Below are 20276 nucleotides of genomic sequence, written 5' to 3' on the forward strand. Positions count from 1 at the left end.
AAATCTCAAAATGTCAATTTTCATGTTCAAACTCCTTATTCCTTTGTAGTTACTTGAGTAGTGATTGCCCAACTCCTGCAACGTCACCCCGTTCAAGTTCTCAGCTTCCAATAAACCTAATCTTTTTGAATTGTAGGCTTTAATCTTCTCGAGTTGTGTGCTTGCCCAACCCACCAGCACATAAATATCAATATCCTCCTCCTCAAATAATTTGATTGTAGACTGGATTGAAGATCCTACGTACTGTTGACAATTTTTTTCTGCTGCCTCCCTGTTTTGTCTCGTCATCATTGTCAGCAACCCCTTTTGTGTAATCATCTCTAGCTGCACAATAGAACTGAAAAGATAAACATCTTCAAGTATGTTCACGTTATGAAGATTGAATAGTCGAGCCTTTAGGGTCTCCACGGCCTTCAATTTCTCCTGATCAAGTTCATCAGATTCGGAAACATCTTATAATTCAACGACAACCTTCCATTCAACAAATACTCGATCGGCACTTCCAAAAGCTGGGAATATTGGTCATAATAACTCCCACCATCATTTTCATGATGATCAACATCCCCAGAACGAGCCGTATTCTCGTATTTCTTCTCCATTGTTGATCGATGCTACTTCAATACAATCAATCTCTGTAAACCTAGGAGTTTTAATTCAATCTTAACTAGGAGTACTTTTATAATGTTTAGGAATAAAGGATGCAATAGGATATCTGTGTCTTTAATTAATAATATGAATAGAAAATTACTCATAAGTGTCACTTTGAAACTTTAATTAGCTATAAGGCCACATAAATTTTTTTGTACACATAAGGCCGCTTCTATTTTCAAATTATTTTGTCTATGACAATTATGCCCTTCCACTGTTTCTAACCTCTCAAACAATATCTCTCTCTGGTTAAAAAAAAAATTCCTCTCTCTCTCTCTCTCTCTCTCTCTCTCTCTCTCTCTCTCTCTCTCTCTCTCTCTCTCTCTCTCTCTCTCTCTCTCTCTCTCTATATATATATATATATATATATATATATATCTAACCGAGATGCCGTTGTATACATCAGGAGTTCGCCGGAGACGACCTGGAGGCGTGAAATCGATGTCGTTGCAGACCTCACGAGCTCGCCGGCGACGACCTAGAGGCATGGTGCGACCGGCACAAACCGAAACGATGTTGTTACAGACCTTACAAGCTCGCCGGTGACGACTTGGAGGCAAGCCGCGATCTACACAACAAAGTCGTCATGGTCTCCGGCTCTTCGACGAGGCCTCCACAGCCACCATTGCCTCTTCCTCCACCTCACCTCCATCGGAACCTTAAACGAGGCTTCTTCTCCGGCAACGATGACAAGGCCCGCAGCCTCTTCAACTCGAATCAAAATCCCCAACCGGTGGCTTTCTCTTCAGATTCGATCTCAACCACCACCAGGTACACTGTACTGCACCTCTAATCCTAGATCTCCACCTCTTTTCTCCGATTTGTGTTTCAGCATTTTAATTGCTGGGTTCTGGTTTCAATTTCGTTCTTGTAATCGATTTCAATGTGCCTGATTTGATGCATTGTTGGCTTTGGTGTGTTTGCTCGAGTGGTAGTAATATTTTGTCTGTGGCATAACTTCGAACACCTGGTGTGCAGTTTAATACAACTTGTTTGTAAGTAAATTTCTGTAAAATCTTGTGAAATTATTACTGTGGGTTATGTTGTATTATGTTATTGGAACTTTGATTTTTGATCTTCTGCCTATCATAAGATGGAAACTTGTTGCATGGAATGGAATCAAATTGTTCCTTTTAATAAAATGGAGAAATCCTCCTAATTTGCTTTGTTGTTCTGATGTGATTTGTTGGTAATAGCTAGCTTTTGGTTTTTGTGAGAGTAGGTTTTGGTGTTGGTTAGTGTAGCTCAGGGCTTGAATACCGTATTGTTTTCACTCAAGCTTGCGTTGTGTCAATGAAGCTGAAAGATATTATCACAACTATGATAGTAGGTTTTTAAAACTATAGAAGTGGCTTTTTATTTTCATAGTTTTGTTAGACTTTGAGAATAGCTTTCTCAGTTTATGGGAGTAGTTTTTTTTCTACTTGGTAGTAGCTTTTGGTTTTTGTGAGAGTAGGTTTTGGTGTTGGTTAGTGTAGTTTTTGTTTTGCTTGATAGTAGCTTTTGGTGATGGTGAAAGTAGCTTTTGTTACTGGTGATGGTGACAGTAGCCATTTGTTGCTGGTGAGAGTATCTTTTTGTGTCCGTGACAGTAGGTTTTGTTAATGGTGTTAGTAGCTTTTGATTTTTGGGAGCGTATTTTTTATTGGTAATAGTAGCTTTTGTTGTTTGTGACAGTAGCTTTTGTAACCTCGCCAGAGGTTGCCGGAAATTTCATCAGAGTAGCTTTTGTTGCTAGCTACAGTAGCTTTTTGTGTTAGTGACAGTAGCTTTTTTGGTCGCCGGAGTTGACCGGAAGTTGGCCGGAGATCCGCCGGAGGTTGACCTGAAGTTGGCCGGAGGTCGGCCTGAGACCCGCCGAAGTTGACCGGAGACCTCGCCGGAGAGGAGAGAGAGAATAAATGTTGATTTTGTACTCTAGTGGCATTTATGTAAATATATTTATGTAGTGGCATTTATGTAAATATATTGGTTTTTAATATCCAAAATATAACATCTTTTTTAATGTAGTGGCCTTAAGAAGGAAAAAACTAGTTGGTGGCCTTATGGCTAAAAAAATATTCTAAGATGCACTTATATGTAATTAACCCTATGAACCTCTATATATAGAGCGTATAGGTACAAAATCATTGAGTACAAGAAATCCGGCCTTATTCTAATTAAGAATAGGAATCTAGAATAATCTTCTCCTATTACAACAATGGAAAACAATCCTAATTTGGTAAGTCGCACATAAATCGAATCCTTCAATATATAATATATTTTTTTTTTAAACGACAAAACTAGGAGTTCAATCCATAAGAATTTGTAAACTAGACCATTAGATTAAATTGGTGTTAACTTTTATTATTATTTTTTTGAAAACGTTTATCTTTCAAAACGATTTATGATAAGGTATTAGTATACAGAGGACATAATGGATCAAACTAGAAAAATAAACTAATGCATGAAATAAAGGATTAAAGAATGGATTCATGGAATGAAATCGACCTTGAAATAGTAAGTATAACTAGAATAGGTGCCCGCGCGTTACTGCGGGTGTTCAAACAAAATTTGCAAGTTTGGAAGGCTACAGATTTATGTTTGCAACTAACATTACCATTAATGTGAATGTTCTGATAATGTGCAAATATACAATACAACTGCTGTTGACACAGCTTGTCAAAAATATATTGTTCTATTTCTAGGCTAACCTAGCTACATTTGATCTGTTTGCTGAAAAGAGGTGTTGATGTTTGTCACTACATGTCAGCGGAGGTTCTTCAAAATGGTGCTTTCTCCAGTTATATTTATAGCAAAAGTGACAGCAGTTGTTGAAGACTTGTTAGCCTATCCAAAAAGGTGCTATTAGTTGTGGAGGTTGTTCAAAAAGGTGTTTCCTCCATCTGTATTTACATGAAAATTGCAAATTGGGTTTAATTTGAAATTCTTAGTTGCAAGGGAAGATTTTGGCTAACATGCTTCAATCCAGTTGCTGGAGAATTCAAAAGGGGTATCTAATCTTAAAGGATACTGTAAAGATAAATACAAAACAATGAGCCTGAAATTCAATTGGTCAAAACACAGATTGAAGTTATGTCCTAATTGAATCTCAGGCTCATTCTAGTGTAGCTGTCCTTACAGTAATCTTGGAGATTACATGCCCCTTTTGATTTCTCCAGCCACAGGATTGAAGCATGTTACCCAAAATTTTGACCACAACAAATAACTTCAAATCATACTCTACAGATTTTAAACAAACACAACTGATGTTCATTATTTTGGCTACAAATGCATATTCAAATCTAAATACTATAAACGACGATGAAAAATTGAAGAGGAAAGAAACAAAATAATGACCAGACCATATCACTGGCAGACCACTTCATCGTTTTGCTTCTCTCGCAAATCACTTCATCTTTTTGGTTGTCATTCATCTGCTGCTCAAAATAATTGCCTACATATCCAGAAGAAGAAATAATCAGCACAGATTATCTTCCCAACTTCTGTACAGCTTTTGCCAATCTAGCCCCCATAAGTTCACCACAAACTACTCAATCTTAATGGGTGTTATGCAAAAGACCAAACCAAACAATGGAAACTAAATGCATGGAAAGAAACTATAAACAAATCACATTAAGAATTATATGAAGAGAGTTGAAGAGTTCAAATGATGGGTAAATTGAAAAATGGTTATATGAGAAAGCAAAGAATTGTTGGCTTTTAAGTGGCTGATATGAAGAAAAAATTGTAGAAATGGTGTTGAAAATATGGTCAAACATTCAAAGCAAATTTCATGTCATTGACACGTGCTCATTCTAATATTAATCTCACCTTTCTTCATGAATTGCTCACTCATTTTCAACTGCAAGCCTCTATCATTAACAGCAGGAGTGTCATTCTCCAATAGTTGCAATTCAATTTGTTTGACATCATGTTCAAGCTTGCTCTCTTGGAAACCGATTCCAAATGCTTCTTCCTCTCTTCTAACAGCTTCTGCAACGCCTTAGCATGCTTCTCATGCTGTTAAATGGAATTTTTGAGTTAATCCAGATACTATCCTCTTTCCAATTGTTCCTCTAGCTACCTCTAGGTTTGTGATTTTTGCTCTTCTGCTGACTTCTCTGTTGCATTGACTGACTTCTCCCTTACTTCCATAACTTTCCCCAGTAAGGCAAAATGATCTTTGCCTTTGCTTGCTCTTTATATGTTGTGTTACTGTCAAGGTCAGAAGCTGCAAAATCACCATGATCAAATTTTTAAGATACTTGACAATGAGTCAGAATAACAACTATAGAACTATCCACAGAAATTTGATCCTTTCTCAAATTCCATAACATGCAACCTGGATGTATCAAAACCAAACTAAGCAATCCATAATCCATCAGGTTTCAATAGCATCTAACTCCATCACAATAAAACCTTTGCAGGCATACGCGATGCATTTTAATTTCGAGAAACTTCAATTTAATAGTAATGTCCAGTGCTTACCTATTTCATCTCTTTTCCCAGTTTCCTGATTACTGTAAAATAATAGTAATTCCAGATCTTCCTTCTTGCTGTACCCAAATTTTCCTGCAAAACAGTAAAAGGATTAGACGTCTCAGATGAACCAATCTTTCAACAATCAAATCATATTGATTATCTTATCAAGCTTTGTTCACATGTCTTTAAAATTGATTTGCAGATTGTGAACAAACTCATTCAATAATAATTAACATCACACTTTAAATTTTATTAGCAACATCATTTAAGCATTTGTACCTCAATTCAAAATACTTGCAAATTTTGATAGCTTGCTGTTACCGATATCTACAAAACAAAAGAAGACCACTCATTACAACTACTAATACTTTCTTTGTATGAGAGTTCTAATGATGTGTAAAATCCGGCCAAATATGGTTGAAGTCTTTTTGAAATGAAGGCCAACTCTCCTCTCACCTATCAATTTTAGTTAAGTTCAAAGGGTTAAGCAAATTGCATTCCAATCAAATAGAAGAACAGCATAAACTAATCACTCCCAGATACAAACAAAAACCTAATACAGTTTACCACCAATCACTTGCCTCAATCTCGGAAAAAAACCCTTATAAAAAAATTTCTAAAAATTTAAAGTTGAGCATAATTTCAAAAATTGCCTATAAAAAATTCCCTTCCACTTATCTTGATTTACAGATTCAACCTTCTCCTTCTCTTCAAACCTTGCAGACCAATTTCTTACAACAGCAGCATGTGAAACCTGCATACAAAACTAATCACAGTTTAACATTAAATAGGAACAATTTACAATTACAATAAACAAAATTGAGATAGGAGAATTAAGAAACACTGAACGTAAAAGCAATCTATGTCTGCAAGCATGAACAATAACTGTGGAACTAACTGGCCTTTGTTTTTCTCACTAATCAAACAGAGTTTCTTGTATTTTGAGGAGTGTTCATGTTTGAAATGTTTTAATTGGCTGCAGCGAGTTTATGCCCCTCTGTTCTCTTGAAACTGTAGCATTGATTATGTTTTCTGGGTTGTGGTTCCCACTGGAATTTGATGTTGCTCATTTATCTAATAGTCTGCTCAAGCATTTTTCTGATGTTTTGTATACCACCCATTTCTACTTGCACTGTAACCTGTAACAGCTTTCTACAATTTGATCACAAAATCTGATCATATGCCTTGTATTTGATTCGAACTTGGCACAAAGCAGTCTTGACTTTTCACTTACGGTTTAGAGACCCTCATGGGCTCATAGCAAACCTTTGAAGTCAAGCAACTTTTTCAAATCTAATCCTGTGTTTGCATCCACTTCTTGGAGGGTCATATATGTTGCTTAAGCTATTTCATTCATGAAGTTCATAGGCCTGAGTTTGCCGGTCCTTTTACTTTGGTTGATATGTTCCCTTCTTAATGAGGATTTTGCAGTACCTAATTTGCTTTTCTGTTCTCTGTAACCAAAGTTGAATTTGTACCATAACTCTCTTCAAGCAAAGTAAATATAAACAACTAACAAACATAGATACAACTTATGAACAACTGAATCAAACAGTTTAAACTTAAAAAACAAAGACTGAATAATCAATTAAATTCCAATCAATCAATTAAACCAGAACAAAACCAAATAATCAATGGTTTTTTTGTTTTCACATTAAGATTTATGTTATGATAAAATTCACACAATTTACCTTGCTAATCCTCCCAAACACATGTATAAAATTCCCCCAAATTTACATGTAAACTTGCTCCTTGACACTTTTTTTTAAATCCCAAGCTCTCTCTTTGCTCTTCAATCCTAACCGTAGAGACCCTTTACTAATACTCAATCTGCTAAGAACAAAATCATGCTTTCCCCAATACCCACTTGCTCTCCTGCGACTGTTTCCTTAACCTTCACTTAACTCATCAGTTTCAATTGTACTACCCCCAGTATTTGTTCATACCCTTGAATTCAATCCAAAATTCCTTCTCTGTACTCTTAACGTGTTTTCCACACATACCTATGACACCATTAACACCATTCATCCCAAAACAGATCCCAAAAACATACAAACACAGAAAATCCAAAAACCTAATTCATAACACCATAGCAACCATCTCCAAACCGGGGAAAAAAAAGATAGCAATAGATAGCTCACCTTAAAGAACTTCTGATAACCAGCTTTGAAGTCGAGCCTCCCTTGATGAAGCACCACTAAGCAACAGCCTCACTAATCACATACACCCAACCCTCTGACAAATCCAATTTCACAACCGTAAACTCCTGCATCACCGAAAGCTCAAATCAATCACATGCAAACAACAAACAAACCCTAAATCGAAGGAAAACAAACATGATGAGGACATGCAGAACCTATTCTCTTCCTCTTTCTGTTTCAGTCATGAGTCATGACAATTGCAAATGGATGGACCCCTGCAAATACAGACAATGAAAATCATGAAATTAATCCAAATCATTTTCTCCCATTCATAGCAAATCAATTGCATACTAAACCAAACAATAAAAGCTCAACCAAATAGTGATGTAAGAAGGGAAAGACTAAGCTAAAATGGGTCACGATTTGTTCAAATTGTTCAGGAATTGAGACCAATTGAAAAAAAGAAACCACAGAATCTTCAAAAAAAATTGGATCGTGGGACCGTTCAAAATTTAAAACCCAGACTACCAAACAAAGCCAAATCGCATACACTAATCTAATCAAAAATCACAAAACATATCCATGAAATCAAGGAAGCCACTGTGTAACCGAAGAACATCCAAATCCTACCAAGAAAAGAAGCCCAACTCTTCTCTTACTTTTGCTGAAAACAAATCCACAAAATCCAAACCCAGGTTAGAACACAGCCTCCAGTTCTCTCTCTCTCTCTCGATCTCTCTTTCTCCCGCGCTATTTCTCTCTCAAACTGAAGCTCTCTGTCTATCTACCTCTCAGTGGAGTGAGGTATCATAGAAACGATAGCACTGAGCAGCACCCAGGTGTCAAAGCAAGAGAAACACACACTGTGAAGCGAAGAATAGAGACACGAAAGCTTTGAAATGATAAACAGGTGTCGAGCAAGAGAGATGAAGCAGGGACAACATCGTCTTTTCAGCTACGACCGGCTCGGCTAGAGCCGGTACTGTTCATAAGCCGATGAACAGTTAACTGAGAATTAGAAGTTTATAAATTTTACCCCTCTTTATTTTGCTACAGGATTTGCGGTTCGGAGTAACTTTTGGCAAATAGTTAGTAGTTACCCATTGACTTTCAGTCGCAAACTCCTACTTGTACTCCATTGTAGAAACTGAGCTCAGCTTACCCGTCTCTCTCTTGTTCTCTGAACTCTCTGTCAGAAATGGACCAGATTCACCACAAGTACGTAACCGTACAAGGCCTGAAGCTCCATGTCGCCGACATCGAAACAGGTCAGCACTCCCGGAAAACCATGCAATCAAGTACCATCCTTGTTGCACCTTTAGTTAGTTAGTAATTCCTAGTCTAATATAATCGAATAATTTCTCTCGTGTTTTTCAGGTCCCAACGTGGTCGTGTTCCTGCATGGTTTCCCGGAGATATGGTATTCCTGGCGCCACCAGATGATCGCCGTAGCCGACGCCGGTTTCCGGGCCATCGCTCCTGACTACCGCGGATACGGACTATCCGACCCGCCTCCCCAACCCGAGAAGACCTCCTCCCATGACCTCATCAATGACCTTCTTGGAATTCTTGATGCTTTGCGTATTCCTAAGGTAGTCTAAAAAAGTACTAATACTATGATTGAGAATTTGCAATACCAATTTGTTCACTTCCCTTATTTTGTAGTTTGGGATTTTGGGAACTCCAATTTGTTTATTTGGGATCGATTGGTGCATGATAAAAGAAAGTTTGTTTATTTTTATTTTTGGATGAAAAATGGACCAGAAATTTATGAACTTGGGTACTTTAATAGAGTTAAGTTTGAATCTTGATGGGAAAGGTTCTTGCCTCTAAGTTGTCTTCAATTTATTGATGCTACTTTTTTCTGTGTTGGTTATCAGCTTATAAAGATTTCAGCGAATTGCCTAGAGAACTAGACTTTTTGTATGATAAAGAGTAGAAGCTAGCTAAGCTTCATTGTGCACTATTTGTTAGATGTTGTTTGGTAACAGAGAAAGCATGTATCTAATGAGCCTAGGTAAATTGACTCTTCAGATTGATGTAACATGATCATCTGTTACGCTAATGTAATTTATATAGGTTTTCCTCATCGGAAAAGATTTTGGAGCTAGACCGGTATACTTGTTTGCCCTTCTGCACCCGGAAAAGGTGTTGGGAGTTGTAACAATGGGAGTTCCATACAGGCCACCATCAACTCGTTCCCCATATGATAAAGAGCTCCCTGAAGGTTTCTACATCAATAGATGGCGGGTAGGGATTCTATTGGTCTTGTTATCTATTCAATGTCCACTGCCATGACTTGCTTGTAATGAAATTTTGGGCTCTATTATAGAAACCTGGCAGGGCTGAAGCTGATTTTGGATGCCTTGATGCAAAAACAGTTGTTAGGAATGTTTACATCCTTTTCTCAAGAAGCGAACTACCAATAGCTGCTGAGAACCAGGAGATCATGGACTTGGTGGACTCGTCTACACCTCTTCCCCCTTGGTTTACTGAGGAAGATCTTGAAGCATATGGAAAGCTGTATGAGAAATCAGGTTTCCGAACTGCCTTGCAAATGCCATATAGGTACTGCAATCGATCTTAATTTGATTTTCTATTGAGTGACTAAGTGGTCTTACAATCACCTTATAGCACCAGTTGCAGCCTTGCAGGTATAAGAGAGCTTGTACTTGTAAAAGATTTTACACTTTCACCTTGCATACTAGACAGTTGATGATGAGGACATTAATTGATGTGAAATAATCAGAACTAGCATTCAAAATTAGTTCAATCCTGCTAACTAGACAAAGTTGCAAGTAAACTAGTAATCTTTAGTGATTTTCTTAACTATGTTGCATATATTGACAGGGCATCCACAGACGACTTGGGCACAACCGAATCAATCGTTAGAGTTCCAGTGCTGTTTTTAATGGGAGAGAAGGATTATTTATTGAAATTTCCAGGGATAGATCATTACATAAACAGTGGAAAGTTAAATGAGTTTGTCCCCGATTTGGAGATTGTATCTCTGCCGGAAGGAACACATTTTGTTCAAGAACAATCACCTAAACAGGTTAATGAGCTCATCCTCACCTTCCTCAGAAAGCACATTTGATCGCTCATGCTTGTATTATGATGATTACCAGATATGAAGTTTGTCCAAAGTTTGGGAGAGAGGTCATGTGGTGTGATAGTGTGACTAATTTAGTGTGTAGTTTTGTACAATCAAATAAAGGCCCATATATCAACTCCTACTATCGTTGTGACTTTATGAGCTTGTGGCATGCAATTTTTCTCAATACCACTAGTTATTTTATATCTATGAGATGAATGAGTCAGTGGCGGAACTGGAAGGTTGTCAGGGCTGCAACCTAGACAGATTTTTGGTCCAAAAACTCTCAAGTATATGTATATTTTCCTTCAATCCATACTAGCCCCCAAAAAAAAATTATATGCAGCTACTCGACTAACTCGAGCCCTCGAGTCCTCAGGTCCTCGTCTCCTTGACAGCAGTGTGGCACTAGTTGGAGATGAGCTCGATAATCTGGTCATCTTTGATCGATGGACTCCCTGATGACTGCCTTGACCTTCGGCTAGACATGACTGATTAGAATATCTATTCCTGCTGCATATATTTGCTTAGTACCAATCTAGCTTTTGTTAAAGCTTATGAAATTGCTAGAGTATATTATATAGTAGTGGTAGTAATAGTAGACTAGTGGAGGAGGAGAAAAACCTAGCTAAAGGAAGAAAGTGGGGGAGAAGCAATTTCTGAGATAGAAGAGGACAAGGAAGAAAGAACTATAGCAGAAGCAGGAGGAGTAGGAGTGGCCAAGTTGTAGTGGTAGTTTGTCTTAAAAAATTGTAAGATGGAGTGATATATATATATATATATATATATATATATATATACAGAACTCATCCAGAGCGGAGCTCCGCTTTGAAATTAACCTGTGAAGTTCGAGTTTTTGGTCACTTTTCAGTCGCATATCCACATCTCTACTGTTCAATTTTTAGGTACTAGTGTATAGATCATCTCTGCAAATTTTCAACCAAATTGATGATCGTTAAGGTATCTAACTCGCTTAAACCAATGGACGGACTGAATCTGTCAACCTGAACCGTACTAGCTTTAACACAATTATCAATGTCTTAACAACCATCATTTTGGCTGAAAATTTGCAGAGACGATCTAAACACTAGTACCTAAAAACTGAACGGTTGAGATGTAGATATGCGACCGAAAAGTGACCAAAAACTCGAACTTCACATGTTAATTTTCAAAGCGGTGCTCCGCTCTGGATAGGATATGTATATATATATATGGAGCCGTTCCAAAGAGGACGTCCGCAACCTAGAAAAAGTGCGGACGTCTGGGATTTTTCCACGATCAAGCTCCGACGGCGGCTCGCCTCTTGCCGGACGGAGGCCAAGGGCATCCCAGACCAGTTTGCAGTGAAGACGAAGGCCAAGAGATTGAGGTCGGAGGTCTAGGCAGCGTGGTCCACTGCAAAATGGAAGTCCGATCAAGGTTGATTGGAAAGTGGTAGCCGGCGAGTCCACCGGATTGCAAACTGGTTCGGGATGTCTAGAGGGTTCGTTCAGCAACCGCAGCTCAGCCATTGCTGCCTTCTCTACGCCGGAGGAGGGACGTCCGCACTTTTTCTGGGTTGCGGACGTCCTCTTCAGAACCAGGCTGTATATATATATATACAGGGCCCTTCTAGTGAGAGATCCATTTTTTTTGTCTTTTATAGGGATAGGCATTAGACGAACTTTTCGATCATATTTTCACATCTTAACCGTTCAGTTTTTAGGTCCTAATATATAGATCACTTCTGCAAATTTTCAGATAATTTGATGATCGTTAAGGCATCCAAAACTGCAATTTACCATTATAAACATGTACGGCTCCGGTTCGACAGATTTGGTCCGTTCGTGTAAATTGCAGTTTTGGATGCCTTAACAATCACCAATTTGGCTTAAAATTTGCAGAAGTGATCTATACATTAGGACCTAAAAACGGAACGGTTAAGATGTGAAAATATGATCTAAAAGTTAGTCTAATGTTTATCCCTATAAAAGACCAAAAAAGGGATCCTTTAGTGGAAGCCCTCTATATATATGATAATCAATGGGAAGTGGGGCGAATTGTAAGATGTTGTGTTGTGTGTGTGTTCCCAAGTTGGGGTTTGATTTCCAGTGGGCTTGGAGAAATGTGTTTGTAATTGAGCCAACAATGGGTGGGGGACTCGCTGTACATGTCTCAATACGCATCGCCATGTGATCATGTCACACCCTAACCCGGAAAACTGCCAATTTTTTTTTTTTTTTCAGAGTAAGGGTGTGAATAGCTTTTAATTGTCAAAGATAAGAAACACTTTGGCAAATAAAAACTATATTAAAAAAAATGAGAATCAGAAGTGACTTGTGGTTGAACTCTTTATTACATAAGTAAGTACTTACAAGAAAAACCAAAGCAAGCTTATAAAATAAGCTTTATTGTACAAACATAAACCAAAACAGTAAACTAAAAATTTATTTCTCCTTCTCCTACTCCCAGATTTCCAGAAATTAAATTCTAACCCTCAATAGCATGATCTGCACAATATCATAAAAGGGGTGAGCTTAAAGCTCAGTAGAGCAAACCTCAAACATATAATTAGTGATGATGCAAAACAGAAAATAACTTCTTATACTCTGATTGTTAGTAATCTTGTACTAATCTCGGTCACCAGTGTCTTCTTGCCAAACATTAGATCGTTTTATCAATAATAATTGAAGGGGCTTCTCTCCCCAAGTGTATATACCATTGGCTGACTTTGCTGGTCCCTTACGAGTATTAGACTCAACTACACAACCATTTTTACTCTTTCTTCAAGCTAGGATTAGATAAAACAACATGATAATGAACTAAACAAATATTTTACACAACATAAACAATCTGATCAGTAGCAAATATCACTCAAAATCACATCAATAGACTGATATAATCAAACTTGAGGTTCCCCAAAACTTCCCCTACCTTAAACCTGGTTTAGTAAAGCTGAGGCTTTGTTTCCAAACCTCTCAAAGCTTGTTTTCTGGACTTTGCTGATTCTAGAGTCTCTAAACTGTTTTCTGCTTTGTTTTCTAATTTGTGTTTTCTTACTGCAGGTAAGAACCTCTTTTATACTAGAAGAGGTAATCATGAGAACCTATATGTAGACTAGCCACCTCCTGCTTAGCTCAGTCAGTTAGATAAACATTAAGAGCAGCTTATTGCCACCTCCTGCTTAGAAAAAACATCTGAAAGTTATCCCAAACTGCCAGCTCATGCTTTGAGCTTGTTACCCAAGTTTTAAGCTGCTCTAAGAGCAGCCACTTGCTGCACACACTTAACTTTATGCCTGCAGGTTCTTACTTGTGGTTAGAAGTGTATATACATGTGTTTCTAATAAGCTACTAGGTGACTCAGCAGTTAAATAAAACAAATAACATTCCAGATTTTTTTCTTCTTCTTCTTCTAATGTGTTTTTGTGCATGTGTTGCAGGTTTTAATAGAACTTCCAGCTAAAGAAAAATCAAGAAGAAGGAGCATAATAAGCCAAGCATTTGCTGGAAAATTTTGCACTTTTGCAAAATGTAATGGCAGCAAGTCAAGGAAGTTATAATTACAAAACATAAATAAGAAATTGATGTATTGTGCCATTTGGAAACATGTATTAATGTAAATATAGTACTTGTAGCTATCTATGTAACCTTTATTGAAACCTAAGCACAAGTTGTATTTTTTTCTTTTCTTTTCTTTTTGACAAAGAATGTAAACAGGTAAATGTTTGCTTTTGTTTGTAAGAAACACTTGTGTTCTACTCTAGCATTTTGTTAACAAAAGCTAGTTGGTTTTATAAAAATAAATAAACCAAAATCAGCAGGGATCAAACAATTCATCATTCATGACCCCATACACAAATCTAGACCCTCTATATTTGATCATTCTTTTGCCAAAACAAATAAGTATACAGCTATAATTAGTTTAGAAGTAGAGTAAACTAGACTAATTAACTTAAATAGAGTTCAAGTCTTCACAGATCATCATACGATACTCATTTCCCTAAGCCCTCTCTCTACTTACACAACTAATATTAGCATTTTATCCACCAATTGCTGATTACCACGGTAGCCCTCTCCCCTGTCCCTGCGCGTTTTAGCTTTCAAAACTACTCCTATGTTTCAAGGCATGCAGTTAGTATAAGCTGGAGGGAGACGAATCGGTTAGTTTTTTAGAAGATCCTGACTTGGCATGCTGATTTAGGAAAATCCCATGAATCTACTCTAAGTTTTAATTTGGGAAAATCTCATGAATCTATTCTAAATTCTGATTTGTGTGTTTCAATGGAGGTCAGTGGCTGACTTGCTGGCAATTGTAGGCTTGCCGATAGCATTGATAATGATTATGTGATTGTTGAGTTTGAAGTGAGTGGGTATATGTTTTACAATAAATGTATATTGTAGTTATAATTTACTGAGTTTGGTTTTATGTCCCCTCTGTTATATGTTTTGATTGAAAATAATAAAGGTCTAAGGATGAGCCTCCCATTGAGTTTCAAACCTAAAAAAAAAAAAAAATAGTGTACTTCTAATTAGCCTAGACGACTTTAGGATACAAGATCCGCAAGTGTGAATGAGAGTGAACTCTTGAAAGTATCGGAGTTCATATATTTATGAGAAAAATTCAGTCACCGTCCCCAAACTATGCTGCCAAGGCCAATTTGATACCCGAACTCTCAAAAGTATCAATGTGATACCTAAAGACCTATTTTGATATCAACGTGATACTTCCGTCCAAAATTTCTAACGACTCCGTCTGTTTGCTGATGTGGCAAGGGTAAAATTGTCTTTCTCAACTAATTAATTATTAAAAAAAAAATTAAAAAGAAAAAAAATTATAAAAGAAAAAAAGAAAAAAATGAGATCGAGCTCTGTCTCTCTCTTCCTTTGCCAATCTGATCCTCTCTCCTTTCTATCACAATTGGTTATTTTTCTGGGAATGGATTTGTGGGTTTACAAAGAGCAGCTGAAATGGAGAAAATTTTTTTTAATCGAAAGCGTTTGTGGCTTATGAAGAACAGTTGGAGCAGCGGGGATCGTCGCCGGTGTCGGCGATAAGGAGGAGGCTCTGATGTCCGGCGCAACCAACTGGGAGATTGGTTCGCAACTCCATCTTCGCCTCCGTCGTCGCCCCCTCTCCACCTCCGTCATCGTCCCCACCAAGCTCAGCCACCTCTTCTCCTCCTTATCCTCCTCCACCACTCCCACCAGTAAGCCCCGCCAAAGCTGCAGCTTCCCAACCCCAAATGGCGCTGTGACGCCGCGCCATCGGCTGCCGCAGCTCGACCTCTCTCCCTCAAGAGCTCCGAGTCCTACTGACAAGACCCACCCCGAATTCCACCCTGGAATCCGAAGTGGCCCTGCGGGACCCACCTTTAAAGGAGATTTACCAAAAATTTCGGCATAACCTCCCTTAAAAATGGATAACCCAAAATCCTGCGGAAAACCAAAATTCACTTCTAATCATCCAACCATAACTCCTGGAGCCACCCTGCTCCCAAATTCAACCAAACCCATCTCAAAGTTAATAACATCATACATAATCTCCAAAAAGTAAAAGTTACTACAATCACAAAAGTTAGGTCATCGACCTCAAATATAATTCATACAAGTTTGGGTCACATATCCCTTAGTAATCAGAGCATTCTAGGAATATAAATAGACAAGGAGTGCAGTAGGTTAAACAGGTAACCTACAAAAGGTGATGGCGGAAGCAGGTGCGGTCACTATGGCTCACACTCGTACACCGAGCAACAACACTGCAATCTGGGCATTTGAAACCGAAGGGCCCAGGGAAAAGTATATAAAAACGTTAGCGTGAGTGGACAAAAATAAAAATTGAAAGAAAAAGGGTTTTATACTTTTCCACATTTATATCCATAAAACTCCAGATGCATGCAACAAATAAGAAAACCCGACTAGCCCCGCTAGTCAAGAACAACAACAAAGAATATGGGGAAAAAAATGGGTTCGCCATACGGGAATGGAGCCCCTCGGGCTCAACCTACCCTCAACTGCCACTCACACATCGATTGTGCAAGGAGGAGAACTAATAACCTCAACTACCACTCACACATAGATTGTGCGAGGAGGAGAATATCACCTCGACTACCACCCACGTGAGGAGGAGAAAGTTACCTCAACTGCCACTCACAAACACAAAGTAAGTGAGGAGGAGACCTGAGCACATGACCCGCGTATGGTGAGGAAGAAGATCGTCGAAAGCCAATAAATCTGTATAGTTTCCCCGCATATCTCACGAAATAAGAATCCAAGTGTATAAAGACGTGACCCCGCACGCCAAGATCATCTCAAGTTCCAATATAAGTAGGGTATAAAGAAGTATAAAGTTTTGCTTCCTCGAATTCTTATTTCGTAAATCTCATAAAAAGCTCAAAGAGCTGAATATAAATATAAAATCAATAGTATAAATTTCCGAATCCGCATAAAACAAAATCCTCAAATCGAGCATAACAAATCTTAATTCAAAAGTTCAAACCAAAAAAAAAACATTCAATAATCCAAACCAAAATAAAATGCTCGATAATAAAGTTGATAAATCAATAACTTAAAACTTGCGGAATTTAATTCGCATGCATCAATTAAAATCAAAGGTCCACTCACAATATGCGGTCAATCCTGACGTCGCTCGTGATTCTCCTCGTATAGAGACTCCTCTCGTCCTGTACAAATAACAATCATAAATATAATTCACAGGACGGAACTTTAACTTTACGATACTTATAATTGGAAATTCAAAACATCCCCCTTCCTAACATCCGACTCCTCAACCCTCTACAATTTCCATCCTCAATACTCCATCCATATTCATTCATCGATAAGTAAATTCTAGAGTGAATTCGAAAGAATTCCGGCGATCGAATTCACATAAATCGTTAATTAATCAATTAAACACAATTCGTAATTCCTCCAATTTCCACCAAACTTCATACATTACATTCTACAATCGTTATAGAGTATATGGGATTAAAACTGCAATTAAAACACAGCTCTATGCACCACCACGCGCCGGCAACCACTTCCTCCGATGACCACCAAATTCCGGCACTAGCATCTACACAACAGGCCTAACAATTTTCCCAACTACAACATCATCCAATTTTACCTCAAAGTGGTCGAATCAAGCCGGTGAAGGAAAGCCCAGAAACTTCAAGAACCCTAGAAATGAACAAATTGTCAATTCGACCTCTACAATGCAAATTGGAATGAACTATCTTAGGGGAAATAATCTCCATCAAAAACCAAACCTTCGATGTGAATCTGGTGGCCGGAGGTGGCCGGAATGGCCGGAAATCGGCAAAATCCCAAAACTGCAACCGGAGCAAACCTTGCTTCGATCCGGACTTTCACGGCCAAAACTCCAAAATCCTAGGTCACTAGTGTCAAGAGCGGGTTGAGGCGCCCCTGAGGTGACCGGTTGCACGCCGGATGGTGGCCGGAAAGTGAAGAATCGAAGGGGAAGAGGAGAACCCGAAGGGGAAAGGAGAAGAATCGGGGGAGAGGAGAGAGAAAGAGGGGTGGGTTTCCGGTTTTGGAAACCTACCCGGGTAACTTTCCATATATATTCAAATTTTACCCGGGTAACTTTCCATATATATTCAAATTTTACCATGAACAGTAATTTTCGTAATTCACTCATAACTTTTGCATACGAACTCCGATTTTTACGTACCACATATGCACGCGCTCGGTTTAACGCCCTCTACAACTTTCATGAAGGAAATTTTCTCCAATTATTAACTCACAAAAAGTCAATTTTTAACCACCCCCTAAATGTTAAGATTATAACCGCGAACGGTAACCATAAGGAATTTCATGCAACTCAGTAAAAAGGGTATCTCAGATATGGGGTGTAACACCTACACCTCCCTCAAGGACCTCCTCCAGTGGCGGATCTAGTATTGAAAACTTAGGTGGGCTTGGGTTTCTTAAAAATAAAATATATATATATATATATATATATATATATAAAATTTCGATGGCGCGAGAGAATTTTATTATTTGAAAAAAATAATACACCTAGTCAAGGGGCATAGTGAGCCTTACCCTCAAACACGTATCTATACAAAACCAAAGAACAAAATCAACAACAAAATCAGCAGTAGATGTCTGACTCATATTACGGCAGATGTCAATGAACTTTGCTCTATAACTCCTTGGCTAATAATACGTTTGACTCGTATCTGCAAAATAATTGTAAAACTGGGTAAGCAGAGACATGCCATGAAGAATGAAATGTCTTATTAAGCTAGGCTCAAGTCTCTCAAGCCCACAGTTTCTGAGGTATGTCTATGAATTATTACAGTGTTGAAAACTCTGTTAGGATCTTGATTATATTGTGGCAGAAAACAAAGAAAAAGAAAAGGGGGAAAAAAGTGCAGCGGTATATAAAGCCAGGTACAAAAAGTTTTGTTTGAATAATGTATTCTTCTCAAATTGGCTGGAACTCCATAAGTATAGCATGATCGAAACAAGTTAATACTTGCTGAGAATTGGTTTTCCAAACATGAATTCGAGCATAACAACTCCAAAACCATACACATCATTTTGATTGTATTAGGAGATATATGAATCACTCTGAGTGCTATTTTCCACGCTAATAATCTTGGAGGTTAAGCATCATGTTTCCTCTGTTTCTATGCAATAAAGAAAATTGCTACAGAAAAGAGTAATCATCAAGACACGTATCCAATCCTACATGTACATCCAGATCATTCCAATTACGGCGGCAAGTCAGGCAACTAGTCTAAGTAACTAACAAACCAATCCAACATTCCATAACTCAGATTCACTAAACAACCCAGATTCATTAAACTAAGGAATCACAAACAAATAATCCAGATTCGTCAAACAATCCATACCATTTTCGTAAGCAAGTTCCACCGCAAATAACTCTACCGTCATCATTCCTCTCACATCGATGGCACACAGAACAATCCTCAATCCACTGCTAAATCAAAACCCACGAAATTGAATTCGACATCAATTTTAACCCTAAAATTTGCACCAAATTGAATGAATTAAATTGAACAAAATTGAAATCATACTTACATTGAATTGATTGATTGCCCCAAATTGAAGAAGAAGAGTAGAAGACAAAACTATGGGTCTAACATCTAAGGTTTGATCTCTTAGAGCAGTATAGTACGTGAGAGACTGAGAGGGAGTGTAAGAGTCTTCGTCGGGGACTCGGGGGTTCTCAAGTTTTGTTGTCTGGGACTTCGGGTGGGCTTGAGTCCTCCTAAAGGTGTACTTGGATCCGCCCCTGACCTCCTCCCCTCCTCCTCAATCCATTTTCAAAGATTTGTACTATTTTTCTTTGTTAACATTGAAGAGAAGCAGCCTTGATGGTGGCGGTGGCCGTGCGTTCATCGACGGCTTGGGTAAAGATTAGATTTTTTATTTTTTTTTGGGTAAATTCTGGGTGTGTGATATTGAGGATGGTTGATGTTATGGTTATTGGGTTTGTGATTGTGATTGGGTGTGTTCACATTGAAGAGAAGCAGAACGGCGAGCTTGTGGAGGGAGGACCAGCCGCCAGGAGGCTCCGAGAAGGCGGCAGAGACAAGATCGGAGACAAGGTAGAGAAGATCGTTCTCTGGAACATGGAGAATGCTTGGAGCCTTGGAAGCAAAAAGAAGCGCTTGATCGTTAAAAGTGGAGGAACAAATGCAAGAGGAAGGAAAAGAGAGACTAAAAATAACATAAAAGCATGACAGGAAGGTGATACACTAGACAAGGAAAAGAGGGAGAGTGTGCAAGCATGCGAAAAAGAAATTGTAAACAAAGAAAAAGGGAAGATGTGGCAGACAATGGGGAAGATGTGGGGAGAAGAAAAAGGAGGGAATAACTATAAAAAAAAAAACAAGAAAGATGATCGAATTGATAAAAAGAGAACGCATTGACAAAAGTCAGAGACTTAAACAAAGC

At 38.3% G+C, this 20276-nt stretch overlaps 1 protein-coding gene and 3 long non-coding RNA genes across 5 annotated transcripts; 1 reads left to right on the plus strand and 3 right to left on the minus strand.

Moving 5' to 3' along the window:
• Positions 1 to 3230: 3230 nt before the first annotated feature.
• On the minus strand, positions 3231 to 4521 carry LOC112167360. Its single transcript, XR_002923741.2, has 3 exons — positions 4462 to 4521; positions 3993 to 4084; positions 3231 to 3477 (listed from the first exon to the last, which is right to left on the minus strand). It is a non-coding gene; the product is annotated as an uncharacterized LOC112167360 (long non-coding RNA).
• A 1266-nt stretch (positions 4522 to 5787) lies between these two features.
• On the minus strand, positions 5788 to 7989 carry LOC112168138. Of its 2 annotated transcripts, none has more exons than XR_002924083.2 (4): positions 7884 to 7989; positions 7469 to 7528; positions 7254 to 7378; positions 5788 to 5866 (listed from the first exon to the last, which is right to left on the minus strand). It is a non-coding gene; the product is annotated as an uncharacterized LOC112168138 (long non-coding RNA). The 2 variants fall into 2 exon arrangements; XR_002924082.2 differs by having other exon boundaries at positions 7913 to 7971.
• Positions 7990 to 8407: 418 nt separating this feature from the next.
• On the plus strand, positions 8408 to 10425 carry LOC112202400 (epoxide hydrolase A). The gene is made up of 5 exons (XM_024343405.2): positions 8408 to 8551; positions 8631 to 8845; positions 9333 to 9503; positions 9586 to 9821; positions 10104 to 10425. The coding sequence occupies exons 1-5, from the start codon at positions 8452 to 8454 to the stop codon at positions 10348 to 10350; spliced, it is 969 nt and encodes a 322-aa protein (XP_024199173.1). The 5' UTR covers positions 8408 to 8451; the 3' UTR covers positions 10351 to 10425.
• A 7892-nt stretch (positions 10426 to 18317) lies between these two features.
• On the minus strand, positions 18318 to 19970 carry LOC112202401. Its single transcript, XR_002937340.2, has 3 exons — positions 19398 to 19970; positions 19208 to 19293; positions 18318 to 18529 (listed from the first exon to the last, which is right to left on the minus strand). It is a non-coding gene; the product is annotated as an uncharacterized LOC112202401 (long non-coding RNA).
• Positions 19971 to 20276: the final 306 nt, after the last annotated feature.

Source organism: Rosa chinensis, chromosome 5 (assembly GCF_002994745.2).
Source record: "Rosa chinensis cultivar Old Blush chromosome 5, RchiOBHm-V2, whole genome shotgun sequence".
In the NCBI taxonomy this organism is placed as follows: Eukaryota; Viridiplantae; Streptophyta; class Magnoliopsida; order Rosales; family Rosaceae; genus Rosa; species Rosa chinensis.